Source organism: Ptychodera flava, chromosome 11, assembly GCF_041260155.1.
Source record: "Ptychodera flava strain L36383 chromosome 11, AS_Pfla_20210202, whole genome shotgun sequence".
Classification (NCBI taxonomy): domain Eukaryota; kingdom Metazoa; phylum Hemichordata; class Enteropneusta; family Ptychoderidae; genus Ptychodera; species Ptychodera flava.
In genome coordinates, this window is record NC_091938.1 from 4743198 (window position 1) to 4763368 (window position 20171).

The 20171-nt window shown below is 34.4% G+C and overlaps 1 protein-coding gene across 3 annotated transcripts in view; it reads right to left on the reverse strand.

Moving 5' to 3' along the window:
• Positions 1-890: 890 nt before the first annotated feature.
• LOC139143345 (myosin light chain kinase, smooth muscle-like) overlaps positions 891-20171 on the reverse strand; it is a 52354-nt gene continuing 33073 nt past the window's right edge. For all 3 annotated transcript variants that reach the window (XM_070713589.1, XM_070713590.1, XM_070713588.1), the window contains 3 exons: positions 18077-18571; positions 4889-5012; positions 891-4475 (listed from right to left, as the gene is read on the reverse strand). In XM_070713589.1, the coding sequence (XP_070569690.1) occupies positions 3708-4475; positions 4889-5012; positions 18077-18571 (1387 nt within the window). In that variant the 3' untranslated portion in view covers positions 891-3707. The remainder of the gene's footprint in view (positions 4476-4888; positions 5013-18076; positions 18572-20171) is intronic.

Below are 20171 nucleotides of genomic sequence, written 5' to 3' on the forward strand. Positions count from 1 at the left end.
ATCAAGGCATATTTACATTGAGAATAAATGGAGAAATCCACACAGTGCTACACTGAAACTGTTGAAGAAACTGTTGCATAAAGGGTTGTCTAGTAGGAACCACCCAGCTGTACAGATAAGTCGATGGCTACTTCACTGTACAGCCATAATGCTGGGCAGTCAACACAATGGACTACCCCAAAGGTGTGTGTTATGGTGATTATTACAGAGTGGGCGTGGCTTTGTCTGCTGTCATGCCTCATTGAATTGCTATCAGTCAGCATTTGATTGCATCTATAATTGCAAATATGCATTTGAAAATAAACGCTCCTGTAATTTGCTGATAGCCAAGAAGGTAATGTCTGAGAGGCATTGTGCTCTAAGCTACCTGATAAATAACAGATTCTGAACTATATTGAAAATATTGACAAGACTTGTTTTCTTATGTTTCTATCATTTGTTGAAGGTGGCCTGACAATGTGCTCAATTCTTTTATTTCCTTCAAGTTGTTTGATATTGAATATTAAGATAGTAACAGTGCTTGAAAAAGTAGCACAGAAATATTGCAATAAAAGCTTGAAAATATGGTAGCACATGTATTATTGATCAATACGAGTAGTGGTTCACTGTGTCCAGTACAGCTTTTGCCAAGTTGACCAGAAGGTCAACACAATTTGTGAGTGTTACAGTGATGTTTGTTGCTATGGTAACATGTGTGAAAGTTATGGCTTGTTGCTATAGTAACACATGATTAGAATCCACAAGTCTATTGAATCATTTGGTATCAAGCAGAGCTGATCTTGCATCTCTCATACAAAAGAGATCATCAGCCTTTTTTACAACATATTACCATCTCAACAATAATGACACAAAAATTGAACCAATTAAAGCCTATAAAGAGACTTCCTGTACACCGGGGTTTTAAAAAGCTAGCTTTATTCATTGCTCATTTTAAATACCATTGATGATATTGACTTTCCAGAATCACAAAGTAGTTCACTTATTTCCTCTTATTCTCACCTAAATTACTTCTTGTCATAATTTATTTCACATACAGTCTTTTTCTGCTCGTTTCTCATATGGCAACATAGTGTAAGAAACAAGGAAATTGTCCCAGTTGTATAACATAAACATGACATTTTCTGAGCCATCTATGAGGATTTTTGCAGTTGCAAGACTTTTATTTTGTCTGGTATACTGCCCTCTTGTGGTCTGATGAAGAGAAAAAATGCAAATTTTGGGTTGAATGGTTAAACTGTTGTTTATCTGTTTCATGTAGTCTTGTTGGACAGAAAAAAAATGCTGTGATAATCCAAATATTGCAGATGCAAGATCATTCCTTTTGAATATCAATGCGAAATAGATCATGTGAAACATCCAAAAACATTCACACTATGACGAGGAGGGACACTGGACGTATCAAATGAATTCAATAAACAATCCAAGTTCAGCCTAACACTGCGTTTCGCTGTAGATGCAGGACAGTATTATTTAATACAAAAAAAAACTTCTGAAATAAAAATGTCAGAAGGGTGTTCTAGAATTACATTTTGAAAGTGAAATTCAACAAAACAAAAGTAATTCCCTCAAATTACAAGAAAATTTTACATGATTGTTTTTTACCCTTTACCAATTTCTATTATTTGCTGTTATTGAGTGAAAAGTCAACATAATTAGTATTTCCAGACTAATATATGACTAAAACACAACTTCCTCGGAAGCCTTAATAGTGGTAGAAAGTAAGTAGCAAAAAGGTTCTGACATAGATATGTCATCTTTACAGAACTAGTCCGGTTACATTTCTGTGCAGTTCCTACAAATTCATCTACCTGTACCTCTAGCTTTTATAAATCTTTTGTTGATTATAAACTTTTCAAGGAATCAATGAAAGAGGTTAATTTAAATTGAGTCAGCTTCACATACAAAATATATATTATGTATAAATATATTACATTAGACTATACAACATGGCATTCTGATCTTTAACCTGCCCATAATACTTCAATTGAGATAACTTTGATGGGACCTTATGGTTCACACAGAGCTTTTATTCTACTAGAAAATGTAACAATTTTGTAGCAGAGTTGATGTATCTATGAGGTGATGTATCCAAAACTCACTGAGTTGCATTGTTCAATTGGTCGCAAGTGCCAGTCCTAATATTTAAGTACATGTACAAGTTCAAAGGTCAGAACCAGTACCAAATAGGGGTTTTGTTCAGCTATGAATACATTCGATTTAGAATATATTAATTTTCAAAAAAAAATTATGCAGAGATTTAATTTTTAAGCACAATCATTTACTGCTAATGGTATGATATGGCTTCATTACATGGAAAACTTAACTACGTAGACCTGAAATATTTCAGTGCTATGGTGTACAATCTTAAGTACACAAACATTCTACAAAGATAATGACTAGTTATCTCCAGATATGCATATTGAAATAATATTCATTTTGCGTAATGACTACTAATCAGTTATGTATCAAGCGTTAAATGTTCAGAACCCAGTGTTTCCATGTTTACAGACTAACATCTAGTAAATAAATCTCACGGATATTCAAAATGGAGAGTTAATGATACAAAAAATAAAAATTAATTGCAAAAATGTAATGTTATTGAGATTTAGCCAGCTCTTTCATTGTTCAGAACAGCTTGTAATAGAATGCATGGTATTCTATAATTGAAAATTGTTCATTATAGTATTTTAGATATGATACAAAAATCTCATAACCTAATAACAGTATGTTTTCAACTGATAAATCTACACCAGTTTCTTCAGATGTTAAATAGTTTGACAGCACGCCACATATTCAACTAAATCATTCAATTTCTAGTTATTTCAAAAAGGCTATATTCTTAAATTATTTCTTTAAAAAACAAACAGGTAATCCTGTCATATATTACTGTAATTTGATGTGAAGATACTTCTCTATGAACATTTGTTTCAGAAAGCTTGAATGTCTCATAAAGATTTTGCCATGAACTTGAGCACTTCAATGTTCATTGTACAAACCAAATCTGTAACTTTCAGAGCTTCATGGAGCTCAATCGGAAATTTTGGTGTTCTTTATTAATTCATTGGGTATTTATTTTTTCTACAAAACAAAGATAAGTCTTTAGCGTTGTTATATTCCTGCTTTGCTCGCTCTTCAAAATCTTTTCCTTTTAATGCTGTACTTTTCTGCAGCTTGTAATAATGCAACAGTTAACTCCTGTGCAGTCCCTGATGTGAATTAGTGGTGTAAGATATCGCAAGACTGATAAGTACAGTCATATCAAAGAGATTAAGACCTTATTCAGAAAGCAGTAAAATTAAGATAGAGAAGCACTGAAAATGTGCAATACAGAGCAAGCTTTCTTATCCTTATCAAAATAGTTAAAGATAAAACAGATAGAATCCTGAAGTGTCACTTTCTAACAAAGGTGTAACATAGACTTTACTTCTACGGTCTAAAAGACAGGCTGTGTGTCTTGTATTACTTTTAGCCTCCAGGTGCTTTTTGTAATGTAGCTTGTGACTAAAAAACTTGGCTTCAAATATTTACTTCCATAGAGGCACTTTGAAAGCAGCTTTCTAAAGAATAAGCAAGCAAAGTTGGTATAGATATTTCATTATTCATGCAAGGGTAAGGATGTGAATGAACAACACTCTTTGGCAGAAGCAATAGTGGAGGGGGTGGTATCATTCATTTGCATATTTCCATGGAGATGGAGTCAAGTTGTTTCAGTCACCTTCTTCATCACTTTGCTCCTCACATTCTACAATGAGTTCAGCCGTGCAGGAAACCTCTCCTGCACTGTTGACAGCCTTCACTGTGTATTCTGCATCGTCATCTTCTACCACATCACTGATGATCAGTGAACAACTACCACTGTCATCAAACTCCATCTGAAACTTGTCACTTTCCTTGATTTCCAGACCATCCTGATACCAGATGACATCTGGCTCGGGATCCCCGGAAATTTTGCAGTCAAATCTTGCCAGGTCTCCTTCCATGACAGGGCAGTCTCTAATTTTCTTGATAAATGCCGGAGCGGTGCCTTTCTTTGGCAGTGGTTTTGTTTCTGGCGTTGATCGTGATCTTCTGAACACGTTCTGAATTTTGCTGGCAGCTTTTTCAACTTCTGGATCAGTAAGATCTATATCAACGCATTCCTCTCTTGACAATTTTGGTCTTGGTTTTGCGGTTGAGTTGACCAACGAGTTTGCTGATGACTCGTCTTTCTTTGGTGTTTCTTGTGTCTTACTTGATTGCCGTGATCGGCGGAAAACTCCCTGAATTTTTGTTGCGGCTTTTGCAACTTCTGGATCATTCAAATCTATGTCAACTTCTTCAACTGAGGTGTTTTTCTTTGCCTCCTCTTCTCTTTTTGCTTTCAACAAATTAGAGAAAGGAGTGGCTGGTTTCTCTTGAGACTGTGATCTGCTCAAACTGCTGAACATCCTCAAGGAGGCCATTCGTCCAATAGCACGAACTGCATTGGCAGTTTTCTGAAGAAAGAACACAACATCATATCATGAACAAACAAAAACGATATCATGAGTCTGGAAAAAATAACATTTTTCATCAGACCTCAAACAGAAAAACACAAAGAACTATTGGTGGTCATTGAGACACAATGTCTAGATAATACATAATGTCAGCCTAGCTACTTGTATATTTTTTGTTTAAGATGTTATTACATGCTGACTTTTAATTTTATTAGGAGACTAAATATCAGGAGGGGGAAATTTCTGTGCTATTTTGGCAGATCATGTACCACACACCTCAACATGATTTTTTTTGTGGTAGATTATTTGTTGCAGAATATTTTGTGAAAGTAACTTTGAAATGAAGCAATATATTTCAAGAGTAAACTTCTGATATCTATTCAATAATTATGAAACAAAATCATCTGCTTTACCTGCCATCGTCTCCTAGCAACCCACTTTTTTAATTTATCTGTACAGATCTTAGAAGCTTTCATTGTCTTGGTATCTTGAAGAAGCCATTTGTGTTTTATGCATTCATCAACCGTCAAACGTTGCCTGAAATAAAAACAGAAGTCGCAGGTAAAATGATAAAACTTTTTCACCATGAAATTTAGATTGAGCATGAGATGTGATGAAAATTTTATATGAACGTTCAGTTCATGATTTTTAAGTTAGCTGGTGGCCATTAAGGTAGAACGCGCCTCGGGGATAGATAGTCGGACTCTCAAATTTCTACAATTCTTTTATAATCTACCACTTGTGGGGGCTCATTTTAAAGCTCTTGGAGAAAGAAAAACTTTTATCTGCTTAGTTTTTCAAAATCCAAAATTTAATTTTCCCCATAGAGTTAATACAGGAATGGTGGCCATTTTGAATTTCAAACATCGCAAAATGTTGAGTAATTTGTTTTGCTAGTTCCAAACTTTGCACGGTGACCACCGATTTTTATTGTTGATTTGGTAAGAGAAGTTTCATTCATGAAACTTTGAACAAAAGTTTAAGTCTTTCACTTTCGAGGTGCATACTACCTTAAACATAGGAAAAGGTGATAAAATATAATATGTTTTCATTGCAAATGTGAGGGTGATTTTGTAAGTTACCTGATTGTTTTGTCTTCATAAGTAACTTATCTTTAGTGTATTATATAGGGCTCAGCCCTTGGTGTCGCGCCAGGGGTTAAGATTGGCAATGTTATTTGTATTGATTCATGATAAAATGTAATTAATTGTTACTTCATAAACGTTTATATGACAACTATGCCCAGTTTCCCTCTGATGAAAGCAGTTCACGTACGTACACGATGTCAAACCCTGCAGCAGTGCAGGTAGGCCTATGGATTTTCTGTAACGTGTAAAAATTTTGGACAAAAATTGGCAATTTTTACAATGATAACAGCCTATTGCGTTAAACAAGGGACGTATCATGCAATCATTATCATTGCAATGGTAACCGCACTGCCCAACTTCCACTTGCAAGCTGAAAACTATAGCGTTCCGTCTAAAAACTGGCAATTTTTGAATTTAATTATTGACACAGGGGGCGCTTTTCTAAAATTCAATCCCAGCATTCTTTGCGTATGCCACCGTTCATATGCACGACCGTTTTCTCCATTTATCTATATGAACGATATTTTGTATCAGCGACAAGGTGCATAATAACATTTACTGGCTAATAAAAGAGGTATATTATCAGGGTTTTCAGTAGAAATTTGCCCAGGCGGAGAAATGTAAATTATAGGTGGAGAAGGAAGCCGAGGTTGGGGTGGGGACGTCGTGTCGCGGCGGCGGCAGCATAACATTGGCAAGGTATTTTGAACAGCAATTTATCCAGTTTTGTTAAATGTCAGTGTAAAAAAGTCTGTATTTTAAAAACAAACACTGTTTGTGGTTTTGTGTGTTAAGTAGAAACAATGTACCATCTTACTCATATCATTTGTTTTGTTTGTCCTTTCTTCACTGTGTCACTGTCTGATGACATTTTCCATGAGAACACAAACAGTTACAGAGATGGTCAGTGACCTAAGTTATCATCCTATGTGTTGATATTACAGTGTACTAGAATCAACAGGGAAGCAACAGTAACTTTTGTTATATTCAATAAAGAGTACTACAACTACTGGCAGATATTCCATGAATTTGGCGAAAAACTTTTTTGTGATTAATGCCAAACTGAATGTTGTATCGAATTTACATTTCAATTAAAAGAATATGTTGTTCATATTAAAACATGTCACACTAAAATTATACAGGAGTCATTAGAAAATCCCAGGTAAGTAGTTCCTTTTCTCTTTCAGTTTAAAGGGACAAAGTCAGTTTTGACTTTTTTTGATATCAAGAATACAGGGAATACTTGCATAATAATTACACTCAGTATGCACAATGATGTCAATGCAGAAACTCAAAGTGATGAAAAGTGTGAGATACAACCCCTTTATTTACCAATTCAATGAAACAAAAAAGTTAGCTGCTCTAGCAGTAAAACAACTTGACGTACAGCCTCAGGATTGGCAATGGAGTTTGTTTTTTATTTTTCACCTGCAGTTCACAAAAGGCCTCTAAAAAGTTTGTGAATACACATTTCAGTTAGATGCAACAAAATGACAATAGAAAAGTGTTTGCAGTATCAGTAACAACTATAATGGCTTCCTACCTCTATGACTGACCTTTAAGTGCAGTACACTGAAACTTGTGAAAGAAAAATATTCTCTTTTTTCCATAAGCATTTGCTGTGTCAAAGAAAATACACAAGTCCTGAAAAATATTGTGTTGCTTTCTTTTCCCCCAGCAGTCACGCACTAGTACATGTCTCAATAGCAAAAAAGAAAAACATTGCATCGCCACCAAAACAAATGAGGGGAAGTCTCCAGCTGGCTGTGATGTATCTAATGAACTACGTGAATAAAATTTACATAAATTATAAATTTGCCTACCGTCTGCAAATGCTACAAAATTGGATATTTTTTACCGAGAAAATTAACAGAGTTCACGCGGGGCAAAACGCGTTATTTATTACTAGATTCAAAACTTAGTCGATAAAATTGAGACACTTTTTCCAGCATTGAAAGGTTTCATGATCGGGCCATTTACCTACAAATGTACATGAAAGCATGGATCGCGTGCTAAATTAGAGCAGGCGGCAGATACGGTAGAGTGACGTGCCCATTCCACTTTCCTTTGAGTTGAAATCACAAGAAATATACGTGAAAAGCCATCCCTGAGACGTACAATATTTCTCAAAATTTTGTACATCGCCAAATTACCGTTTTCGGGGGTAAAATATCGAATTGCAACCACAACCGCGAGTTCATAACTGACCACTCTCAGGATTTTAGCATTTTAACGTAGATGGTTGATCACGTAAAGTCGTAATTCTACTTTCTAGAACAGTGCTATAAACAAATCCCTTTCTCTGGCGTCATAGTCGCGTACGCGTACTTTGCGCACGTAATACAACATGTTGGCGATGCATGACTTTGATTTCGCTCTCTGAAGAACACCTCACCAAAATACTAAAAAAATTATATTGATACATTCATCGGACGGCTGCACTCGGCTCATTACCACATCAAAACGTGATCACTGAAAGCTACACGCTTTCCTATGACTCGTAGCAGAATATTAATGAGGTCAGGGAAATATACCCAATGATATTGCCGCTTACAGAGGATATAGTCCGTGGGCTAGAGGGGGTCTACGTGCACCCCCCCCCACAGGATAACAAACCTGTATTTTTCAGAACCCTTGGGATCCCTAGAATACGAAATGGAATTTTAACAGGAAAAATATAGGGACGCAATAGCTGTTATGGTCATGTTTTGAAGGGTACCGCAAAATTACGATTTTCCAAGCCAAATGCATTTTCATCAAATCTGTCTTCTTGTAAGTCATGTGCTGAGCTCATTTTTTAACATAACCTCACTTGTTTGGTATCATTAGAAAGGGAATTTATTCCTCTTTAAGATGACATATTGCACTAATCTTCTACAGTTTTTGTCAAATATAACCAAAACTTACCCCTTACCCCAAAATTTAACATTGCAAATTACAGTAAAACTCAAATTCTACCAATTTTTTAGCTAGGCATAATAAAATATGCATTGCTTTGTCTGAAATCTGTTTTATTTGATACAGGGACATGTCAGAAATATGAAATAGACTTTTAACAGAAAAAATATTGGGAATCTACAGCTGTAACAGTCATATTTTGAAGGGTACCGCAAAATAACAGTGTTGCAGATTTGCATGCATTTTTGTTAAAACTGTCTTTCTATAAGTTATTTGCTGAGCTTGTTTTTGAATATAACCTGGCTTGTTGGGTATCATTAGAAAGATAATTTAATAATCTTTGAAATGACATATTGTAACATGCAATATCTTGTGTAGTTTTCATGATATATAATCAAAACTTACCCCATACCCCAAAGTTTACATTGAAAATTTCAGTCATAGCTAAAACCAAATTCTATCAATTTTTTAGCTTGACACAAAAAATCTGGCCGTTTTTGCTATTAAATCTGTTTTATTTGGTACAGGGGCATGTCAGAAATATGAAATAGACTTTTAACAGAAAAAATATTGGGAATCTACAGCTGTAACAGTCATATTTTGAAGGGTATCGCAAAATAACAGTGTTGCAGATTTGCATGCATTTTTGTTAAAACTGTCTTCTTATAAGTTATTTGCTGAGCTTGTTTTTGAATATAAGCTGGCTTGTTGGGTATCATTAGAAAGGTAATTTACTAGTCTTTAGAATGACATATTGTAACATGCAATATCTTGTGTAGTTTTCATGATATCTAATCAAAACTTACCCCATACCCCAAAGTTTACATTGAAAATTTCAGTCATAGCTAAAACCAAATTCTACCAATTTTTTAGCTTGACACAAAAAATCTGGCCGTTTTTGCTATTAAATCTGTTTTATTTGGTACAGGGGCATGTCAGAAATATGAAATAGACTTTTAACAGAAAAAATATTGGGAATCTACAGCTGTAACAGTCATATTTTGAAGGGTACCGCAAAATCATAGTGTTGCAGATTTGCATGCAATTTTGTTAAATTTGTCTTCTTATAAGTTATCTGCTGAGCTTGTTTTTGAATATAACCTAGCTTGTTGGGTATCATTAGAAAGATAATTTACTAGTCTTTAGAATGACATATTGTAACATGCAATATCTTGTGTAGTTTTCATGATATATAACCAAAACTTAACCCATACCCCAAAGTTTACATTGAAAATTTCAGTCATAGCTAAAACCAAATTCTACCATTTTTTTACCTAGACATATAACATCTGGCCATGTTTGCTATTAAATCTATTTTATTTGGCACAGGAACATGTCAGAAATATGAAATAGACTTTTAACAGAAAGAATATTGGGATTCTATGGCTGTAACAGGCATATTCTGTGGAGTACTGCAAAATCACTGCAGTGCAGACTCATATGTGTTTTTGTTAACTTTGTCCCATTGTAGGTCATCTGCTGCGCTTATTTTATTACATAGCCATGTTTATTTGGTACCATTTAAAAAGCTGATTTACTACGTTTTAAAATGACATATTGTTATAAGCCATATCTTATATAGTTTTCATGGCATATGACGAAAACTTACCCCATACCACAAAGTTTATATAGAAAATTACTTTCGTAGCTATCGTCAAATTCTACCAATTTTCTAGCTAGACATAACAAATAAGGCAATGCTTTATATGAAATCTTTTTATGTGGTACTGGGGAATGTCAGAAATATGAAATAAACTTTTAACAGAAAATATATTGGGACTCTACAGCTGTAACAATCATATTTTGAAGGGTCTCGCAAAATCACAGCATTGTCAACTCTCTTGCTTTTTTGTTAAATCTGTTTTCTTATAAGTCGTCTTCTGAGCTTGATTTTTGACATAACCTGGCTTGTTAGGTATCAATAGAAAGGTAATTTACTAGTCTTTAAAATGACATATTGTAAAATGCAATGTCTTGTTTAGGTTTCATGAAATAGGACCAAAACTTACCCCACACCCCAAGGTTTACACAGCAAATTACTGCAAATCTGAAACTCTACCATTTTTTACAATTTATTAACTTTATATACCAAAGGCAATGCTTGTATGCAATCTATGAAATCTGTGTTTTTGTTAAAAAAAGTATGTCACAAATATGAAATTAACTTTTAACTGGAACATAATATGATTTTGTAGCCTTTTGGATCATATTTGGAAGGGTAACCAAGTATCAGGGCAAATTTGCCGAAACTCATACATTTGCAATATATTGGTTCCCCCTCCAAAAATGATTCAAATGGCTACTAAATTGTATCATCTTCCCGTTAAAAGTTAATTTTATACTTGTGACATACTTTTGTAACAAATAAATCAGATTTTAAACAAGAATTGCCTTTTGTATTATGTGCAGCAAAAAATGGTAGAATTTAAGATAAGCCGTAATTTGCGATTTGAACTTTTTGGGTATGGGGTAAAGTTTGACCATATTCCAGGAAAAATATGAATGACATTGTATATTACAATATGTCATCTTAAAGAAGAATAAATTGCCCTACTAATGATACCTCACAAGCCAGGTTATGTCACAAAATAAGTTCAGCAGATGACTTAAAAGAAGAAGAATTTAACAAAAAAGGTGCCAGTTTGCGGTACTGCGATTTTGCATTTTTCTTCAAAATATGGCTGTTACAACTATACAGTCCAAATATTTTTTCTGTTAAAAGTCTATTTCACATTTCTGACATGACCCAGTACCATATACAACAGATTTAATACCGAAACAGAGCTATTTTTACAGTCTAGCTATCTATGACAGTACTTTCAATATAAACCTTGGGGTATGGGGTACGTTTTGGTCATATTCCATGAAAAATATACAAGATATTGCCTGTTACAATATGTCATTGTAAAAACTATTCAATTACCTTTTCAATGATACTAAACAAACCCAGTTATAATAAATAACAAGCTCAGTAGACGACTTATAAGATGACAGATTTAACAAAAACGAATGCGAATCAGGAATACTGAGATTTTGCTGTACCCTTAAAAATACAGCTGTTACAGCTATAGAATCCCAATATTTTTTCTGTTAAAAGTTCATTTCATATTTCTGATATGGCCAAGTACAAAATACAACAGATTTCATACAAAAAATTGTCTAATTTTTTATGTCTGCGTAAAAAAATGCTTGAATTTGACATTAGCTATGACAGTAGTTTTCGATATAAATTTTGGGGTATGGGGTAAGTTTTGGTCATATTTCATAAAAATCTGTATAAGATATTGCATGTTACAATATGTCATTTTAAAGATTAGTAAATAATCTTAGTAATGATACCTAACAACTTACATTATATTCTATAAGAAGCTCAGCAGATGACTTAAAAGACGATAGATTCAACAAAAATGCACGCAAGTCAGGAATTCTGAGATTTTGCTGTACCCTTCAAAATCTGACTGTTACAACTACAGAATTCCAATCTTTTTTCTGTTAAAAGTCTATTTTATATTTTTTACATGACCCATTACCGAATCAAATAGATTTCATACAAATAAATGCCTGATTTTATATGTCTAGGTAAAGAAAATGGTAGAATTTGATTTTAGCTATGACTGCAATTTTCAATGAAAATTTTGGGGTATGGGGTAAGTTTTGGTCATATTTCATGAAAACTATAGAAGATATTGCATGTTACAATATGTCATACTAAACACTAGTAAATTATCTTTCTAATGATACCTAACAAACCAGGTTATATTCAAAAACAGACTCAACAGATGACTTATAAAAAGACAAATTTAACAAAAATGCATGCAAATCTGCAACACTGTTATTTTGCAGTACCCTTCAAAATATGACTGCTACAGCTGTAGATTCCCAATATTTTTTCTGTTAAAAGTCTATTGCATATGTCTGATATGTTCTTGTACCAAATAAAATAGATTTAATAGCAAAAACGGCCAGATTTTTTGTGTCAAGCTAAAACAATGGTAGAATTTGGTTTTAGCTATGACTGAAATTTTCAAAATAAACTTTTGGGTATGGGGTAAATTTTGGTTATATATCATGAAAACTACACAAGATATTGCATGTTACAATATGTCATTTCAAAGATTAGTAAATTATCTTTCTAATGATACTTAACAAGCCAGGTTATATTCAAAAACAAGCTCAGCAGATAACTTATAAGAAGACAAATTTAACAAAATTGCATGCAAATCTGCAACACTATGATTTTGCGGTACCCTTCAAAATATGACTGTTACAGCTGTAGATTCCCAATATTTTTTCTGTTAAAAGTCTATTTCATATTTCTGACATGCCCCTGTACCAAATAAAACAGATTAAATAGCAAAAACGGCCAGATTTTTTGTGTCAAGCTAAAAAATTGGTAGAATTTGGTTTTAGCTATGACTGAAATTTTCAGTGTAAACTTTGGGGTATGGGGTACGTTTTGGTCATATTCCATGAAAAATATACAAGATATTGCCTGTTACAATATGTCATTGTAAAAACTATTCAATTACCTTTTCAATGATACTAAACAAACCCAGTTATAATAAATAACAAGCTCAGTAGACGACTTATAAGATGACAGATTTAACAAAAACGAATGCGAATCAGGAATACTGAGATTTTGCTGTACCCTTAAAAATACAGCTGTTACAGCTATAGAATCCCAATATTTTTTCTGTTAAAAGTTCATTTCATATTTCTGATATGGCCAAGTACAAAATACAACAGATTTCATACAAAAAATTGTCTAATTTTTTATGTCTGCGTAAAAAATTGCTTGAATTTGACATTAGCTATGACAGTAGTTTTCGATATAAATTTTGGGGTATGGGGTAAGTTTTGGTCATATTTCATAAAAATCTGTATAAGATATTGCATATTACAATATGTCATTTTAAAGATTAGTAAATAATCTTAGTAATGATACCTAACAACTTACATTATATTCTATAGAAGCTCAGCAGATGACTTAAAAGACGATAGATTCAACAAAAATGCACGCAAGTCAGGAATTCTGAGATTTTGCTGTACCCTTCAAAATCTGACTGTTACAACTACAGAATTCCAATCTTTTTTCTGTTAAAAGTCTATTTTATATTTTTGACATGACCCATTACCGAATCAAATAGATTTCATACAAATAAATGCCTGATTTTATATGTCTAGGTAAAGAAAATGGTAGAATTTGATTTTAGCTATGACTGCAATTTTCAATGAAAATTTTGGGGTATGGGGTAAGTTTGGTCATATTTCATGAAAACTATAGAAGATATTGCATGTTACAATATGTCATTCTAAAGACTAGTAAATTATCTTTCTAATGATACCTAACAAACCAGGTTATATTCAAAAACAGACTCAACAGATGACTTATAAAAAGACAAATTTAACAAAAATGCATGCAAATCTGCAACACTGTTATTTTGCAGTACCCTTCAAAATATGACTGCTACAGCTGTAGATTCCCAATATTTTTTCTGTTAAAAGTCTATTGCATATGTCTGATATGTTCTTGTACCAAATAAAATAGATTTAATAGCAAAAACGGCCAGATTTTTTGTGTCAAGCTAAAAAAATGGTAGAATTTGGTTTTAGCTATGACTGAAATTTTCAAAATAAACTTTTGGGTATGGGGTAAATTTTGGTTATATATCATGAAAACTACACAAGATATTGCATGTTACAATATGTCATTTCAAAGATTAGTAAATTATCTTTCTAATGATACTTAACAAGCCAGGTTATATTCAAAAACAAGCTCAGCAGATAACTTATAAGAAGACAAATTTAACAAAATTGCATGCAAATCTGCAACACTATGATTTTGCGGTACCCTTCAAAATATGACTGTTACAGCTGTAGATTCCCAATATTTTTTCTGTTAAAAGTCTATTTCATATTTCTGACATGCCCCTGTACCAAATAAAACAGATTAAATAGCAAAAACGGCCAGATTTTTTGTGTCAAGCTAAAAAATTGGTAGAATTTGGTTTTAGCTATGACTGAAATTTTCAGTGTAAACTTTGGGGTATGGGGTACGTTTTGATTATATATCATGAAAACTACACAAGATATTGCATGTCACAATATGTCATTCTAAAGATTAGTAAATTATCTTTCTAATGATACCTAACAAGCCAGGTTATATTCAAAAACAAGCTCAGCAAATAACTTATAGAAAGACAGTTTTAACAAAAATGCATGCAAATCTGCAACACTGTTATTTTGCGGTACCCTTCAAAATATGACTGTTACAGCTGTAGATTCCCAATATTTTTTCTGTTAAAAGTCTATTTCATATTTCTGACATGTCCCTGTATCAAATAAAACAGATTTCAGACAAAGCAATGCATATTTTATTATGCCTAGCTAAAAAATGGTAGAATTTGAGTTTTACTGTAATTTGCAATGTTAAATTTTGGGGTAAGGGGTAAGTTTTGGTTATATTTGACAAAAACTGTAGAAGATTTTGCATAGTGCAATATGTCATCTTAAAGAGGAATAAATTCCCTTTCTAATGATACCAAACAAGTGAGGTTATGTTAAAAAATGAGCTCAGCACATGACTTACAAGAAGACAGATTTGATGAAAATGCATTTGGCTTGGAAAATCGTAATTTTGCGGTACCCTTCAAAACATGACAATAACAGCTATTGCGTCCCTATATTTTTCCTGTTAAAATTCCATTTCGTATTCTAGGGATCCCAAGGGTTCTGAAAAATACAGGTTTGTTATCCTGTGGGGGGGGTGCACGTAGACCCCCTCTAGCCCACGGACTAACAGGCGTACTTTCACCCAATGATATAAGATATTAGGGGCGACGTCAAAAGTTCAATGTAGGATAAAAAACTTAATTCCCTTAGTTTCTCCCCAAACCCCCCCACCCCCCTGGAAACTTAATTGACTTATATTGAACCTGTTGCCAGGCTCTTTCTATGTAAAGCAAAGCTAAGGATCAGTCAATTTAGGGGTGAAATAAAGTAATGCATCGTTAAAGCCCCACTAGCTGTAACTCTTGAAATTTGTTGACCTCAAATTATCTACCTATTCTCTCCTTTCTGAAATCTACACTCTGAAGAGATATTAACTTTTACTGCATTAGGAAACCATTCCTTTCAGAAACATTTGACATGTAAATTAAAATTTTAACGGTCATTTTGATTTCCTGGCATTTTCAAAAATTGGTTATATTAAAAAGGAATCAGAACATACAATGTCATAGTTGAAAACATTCACCCTTGTGCATTACAGTTTAGACTATGTGCAGTTTATATGAAGATTTCAGTGCAGATATGCATAGTATCAAGGGTTTTAGCTTTTCTGCATGGGGCTGTGATTTAATGTTTGGGCGAACATTTAATCGCAGTGTAATCTTTATCTTGTTCAAAATTGCATATATAGCCCCGGCAGTGTGTACACAGACCTAAATGACTACATTGTCACCAACTTATTTTACTTTGAAAGTAAAATCATAAAAATAATGCTATTTAAGATAAAGCTAGTGGGGCTTAAAATTGGGAACACACTTTATGTTTCATCAAATGTAAATACAACATACTAACAACAAACTTGAAGTTTATCAATGAATGAACAAGAACAACAACAATAAAGTCCAGGTTTCTCCTTCCAGAGGTATAAAAACTATCTCAACTGTCCTGGTGGTTGTAACAACTCAGTTCACACTACTCCATTCAGGCGGACTACACGTGCACCAGAAATGTAGCAAAATACAATTATAAATTCCGAGTGCAACCATATAGACAGTAGAGAAACTACCGTCTATGGTGCAACAGAGGCCAACAGCCTGCATTGTTTACACTAACTAGGCCAGGTGCAGCTCTGCACCGTGTTAAAACAACTCCCTCCGCTGGCTTCAACACGAAAGTGTGCATTTCTGCTCTATTTTTTTCAAAATATTCATTCCCCTGGCAATTTTTACCTTAAATCGATTTGTAGGATAGAAACTTTTTTAGGTCAAAACCCCCCCACCCCCAAACTAAAAGAATTAAGTTTTTTATCCTTCATTGAACTTTTGACGTCGCCCCTTAGAACAGTACACTGACCTAGTCTGACCTCGCATAAAAAGACGTTGTATGTATAAATAGCCCAAGTTGTACACTATGCGTACGGAGCCTGGCCTACTGTATGTGTGCACGTTCGTCCGTTTTTGGCTCGTTTGTCGCGCCAAGCCCAAACGTCGTGTACTTTTGTCACTCAGTCGATGGTCATAATTTGTGAAGTATTAACCAAAGTTTGTGCCATTTTATAATATTTTCCCCCAAATTACAGCCGGCGAAAGTGCTGTCACAGACGTACAATTTCGCCGGCTGCCGGCTTCTAATGAAAACACTGTATATTTTATAAATGGCATGTTATATAATGATAATTTGTTTCGTATTTGTTTATTTACGAGTACTCAAAAAAAAACATGGCGGCGTCCATGAAAGAAGGGTACACTTCCGGTTACTCGCATAGTATATTATGAATAAGCGCATGCGTAGTCAGTAAGCCGCTGGCGCGACTATTAAAGGAAGGGATAAAGAAATGTGCTATTGAAGAAACAGATCAGGAACTTTCCCACAGCTAATTTGAAATTCTCTGATTTCATTTGAAAGATAATGTTTGGCCCATACATGGCAAATCATTAACTTGATAAATTGGAGAGGTCACTTTTCTTCTTTTAAAACAGAGTTCTAATAGAGATGGAGTACATTCTGGAAAGCCACAAAAGAGTTGGGGTGTCAACACACGTTTCTGATGGATTAGTCTAGACACAGAAATCCTCAGGGTATTTTGCCATAATTTGGCTCTTGATAGTGAGCTGGTTTGTTTTGCCGTATTCTGTATTCTCCAGGGCATTGGCATTCATTTGAATTAAACAAATGCTCAGCCTTTGTTAGTAGATTCCCTGCTTGGATTTCACCACGGCAACAGGCAAAAGTTGATTGCGCCAACGGATTTCAATCAAGGGGTAATTCTGAATATGCCATAGGCTACAACTTTCAAGCATGTCAAGGTAACTGATAGATGGGACGTTTATACTCTACGAAAATCAAGATACAGTAACAAACTGTGTTAAGAAGTATCAGCAGATTGTAATGTAGAGTGGCAGCGCATAGCTGTGTCCAAATCTGGTACAAGTTTTAGATTCCCTCTCACAGGATTGTGGAGAGATTTTCAGTTTACCATTTTGATTCAGATTTTGACTATGTATTAACTGAAACAAGGAGCAGATTAGCAGTCGTGACAAAGAAAAGACAATGTCATTTGCCTTGGCAGAAATCTGTAGGTATCAATGAGTTCCCATATTACATAAGACTTTGGGTCTTCATCAGATGCAATTCGCGTTTTGAATACACACTCTCAATATATGTTGTGGGGGTCACTGCTATTACATCTGATAATATTTCATTATTTTTGTTCAAGGAAACAAATTTGTTTTCTTTTTCAAAATAAATATTTAAAATTACACAAAGGCTCAGTGGGTGAGCAAGGCATTTCAATATAAAATAGGGAGTAGAACGAGAGGCTGTATTCCACAGGAGAATCAAAATATATCAAAAGTTAAAGCTATTGGAAGTTCAAGTTCAACTTACTCTTTTCTCTTGATGAGCAGCTTTTCAATAAAATGTTTTGCATCATCTGAGATTTCATCGAAAGCCTCGTCTTCAAAGTCCCATTCTGCCACGGTGACATTGGTCAGCGTCTCTGCATCATTGTCACCCATGAACGGTGACAAACCACTCAACAACACATAACAGATGACTCCAACACTCCACATGTCTGTAGCAAGACTCAGTGCATCAAAGTTGATGACTTCTGGCGCCACAAATTCTGGAGTTCCAACCATTTCTTTGATGCTTTCCTTGGGATCGTACTTACGGGCAAGACCAAAATCTATCAGTTTTATTTTGTTACTGTTCTTTTCAGCACAGAGAATGTTTTCTGGTTTCAAGTCCAAGTGCAGAATGCCCTCTTTATGCATGTGATTGACACCATCACATATCTGTCGCATGAAGATGATCACTTCCTTTTCTGTCAACTCATAATCATCGTCAATAACTCTCTCAAAGAGCTCACCTCCTGCAATACTGAAAAGAAAAAACAATGTATGTGATTAGATAAAAAAAACTAGAGTCTGGTGGGTCATGCAGTGGTCTACTTATATTCACAGAAGCTATCACAAGATTTTTGAATGACTGCAGTCAAAAATGTGTCCCTTTATAAAGTGTTTGTTTGAAATTTCTTTTATTTTCTATTCTCAGTCGGCTATTCTGTGATTTTTTGTTTTCTTTCCATATTTTGACGTTCATGTTGTGTTTTACGTTTACATTTATATTCTTGCGCAAATGAAAGTTGAAAATAAAATTCTTGCTTAGAGTGGTTTATCCGAAGGTGGCACACCTACTTTTATCTGTCTTTGAGCTTTTGACAAATGTTTATGCCTTTTTTGGAGATTTAAATCTTTTGAAAAGGCAAGATGAGAAAAGTTGCATACGGAAAGATAGATAATATTAAATGTCTCTATCCATCATAAAATGAGATGTTACAATTTAAGAAGTTTTTGCAGGTGAGGGCATAGATTCCTGAACAAATACACTATGGATGCTAACTGCTCCAAATAGCTCATATGTATCTATGTCCGTGTGCATATGCAAATGAGCATGAAAAGGGTAAAATATAACGACACAATTTGGCAGTTTTTGTCACGACCAAAATTTCTACCATATTTATAAGCCTCAGAGTAGCACACAGGTCACATTGTGTTTACGGACTGACTTATCTCCAAAGATCCTTAGCTTAACTTAAATCTGATTCTAACAGGGAGGTTTTGTGAAATACTTTCACAAGCTCCAGGCAAAACATTGCAAATATGCCAGTCTAGATTATCGTTCTGTTGTTTTTATGAAGTGAAACAGAAAGCTGAATTTGCCACACAGTTACAATGTGATGATCACAAAGAGATACATTCCATTATCCTGTACTATGGATTCCACTCAGCTTGTATCTAGCTGCATTCAGCTCAATATAACAATCTACATTTGCATCACTGCTGTCTTTGAATACAAATGAGAGCTCTAGATCCTGAAGGAAGACCTTCTATTGGTTTTATTTTGTGAATTAAAGGCAGCTGAAGTAGACTTTGCCCCTGGCTGACAGGAATGGACACTTACATGCAGTGTTCTTTTTGTCTCTTTCACATCAGTCCAATTGTACCAGGACAAAATTGCTTATGGAAATACCTTCAATTCAAAACACAAATGTGTTGGTATCTATTCCCGCTGGGTAATTTTGTGTCAGTTTATGTCATGCCTAATTTTTCTTTCATTGATGTGTTCATGGTGAAATTTAAGTTCCAGAATGAATTGGGATCTCTGAACCGTATACCAGTACTTGTCTCTGAACGGCTTTGTGTTGGTAAGCTGGAAGCATTAATATTGCTCTGTTGCTGAAATCTATAATAGTTATCGACGGACCGACATCTTAGAAACATTGCACTAATATCGAACCATTGAGATGAATAGAAACGCAGCAAAAACCTGACCCACTTTATCAAACAGGCACATCATGATCCCCTTTCTAGTTCTAAAGGTGAGCCTTTGCCCTATTACCCACTTCCGAACCGAGGTGAAAGGTCGCCCAGTCATGCAGGCATTCATTCTAACCAAGGCAATTGATAATGATAACCTT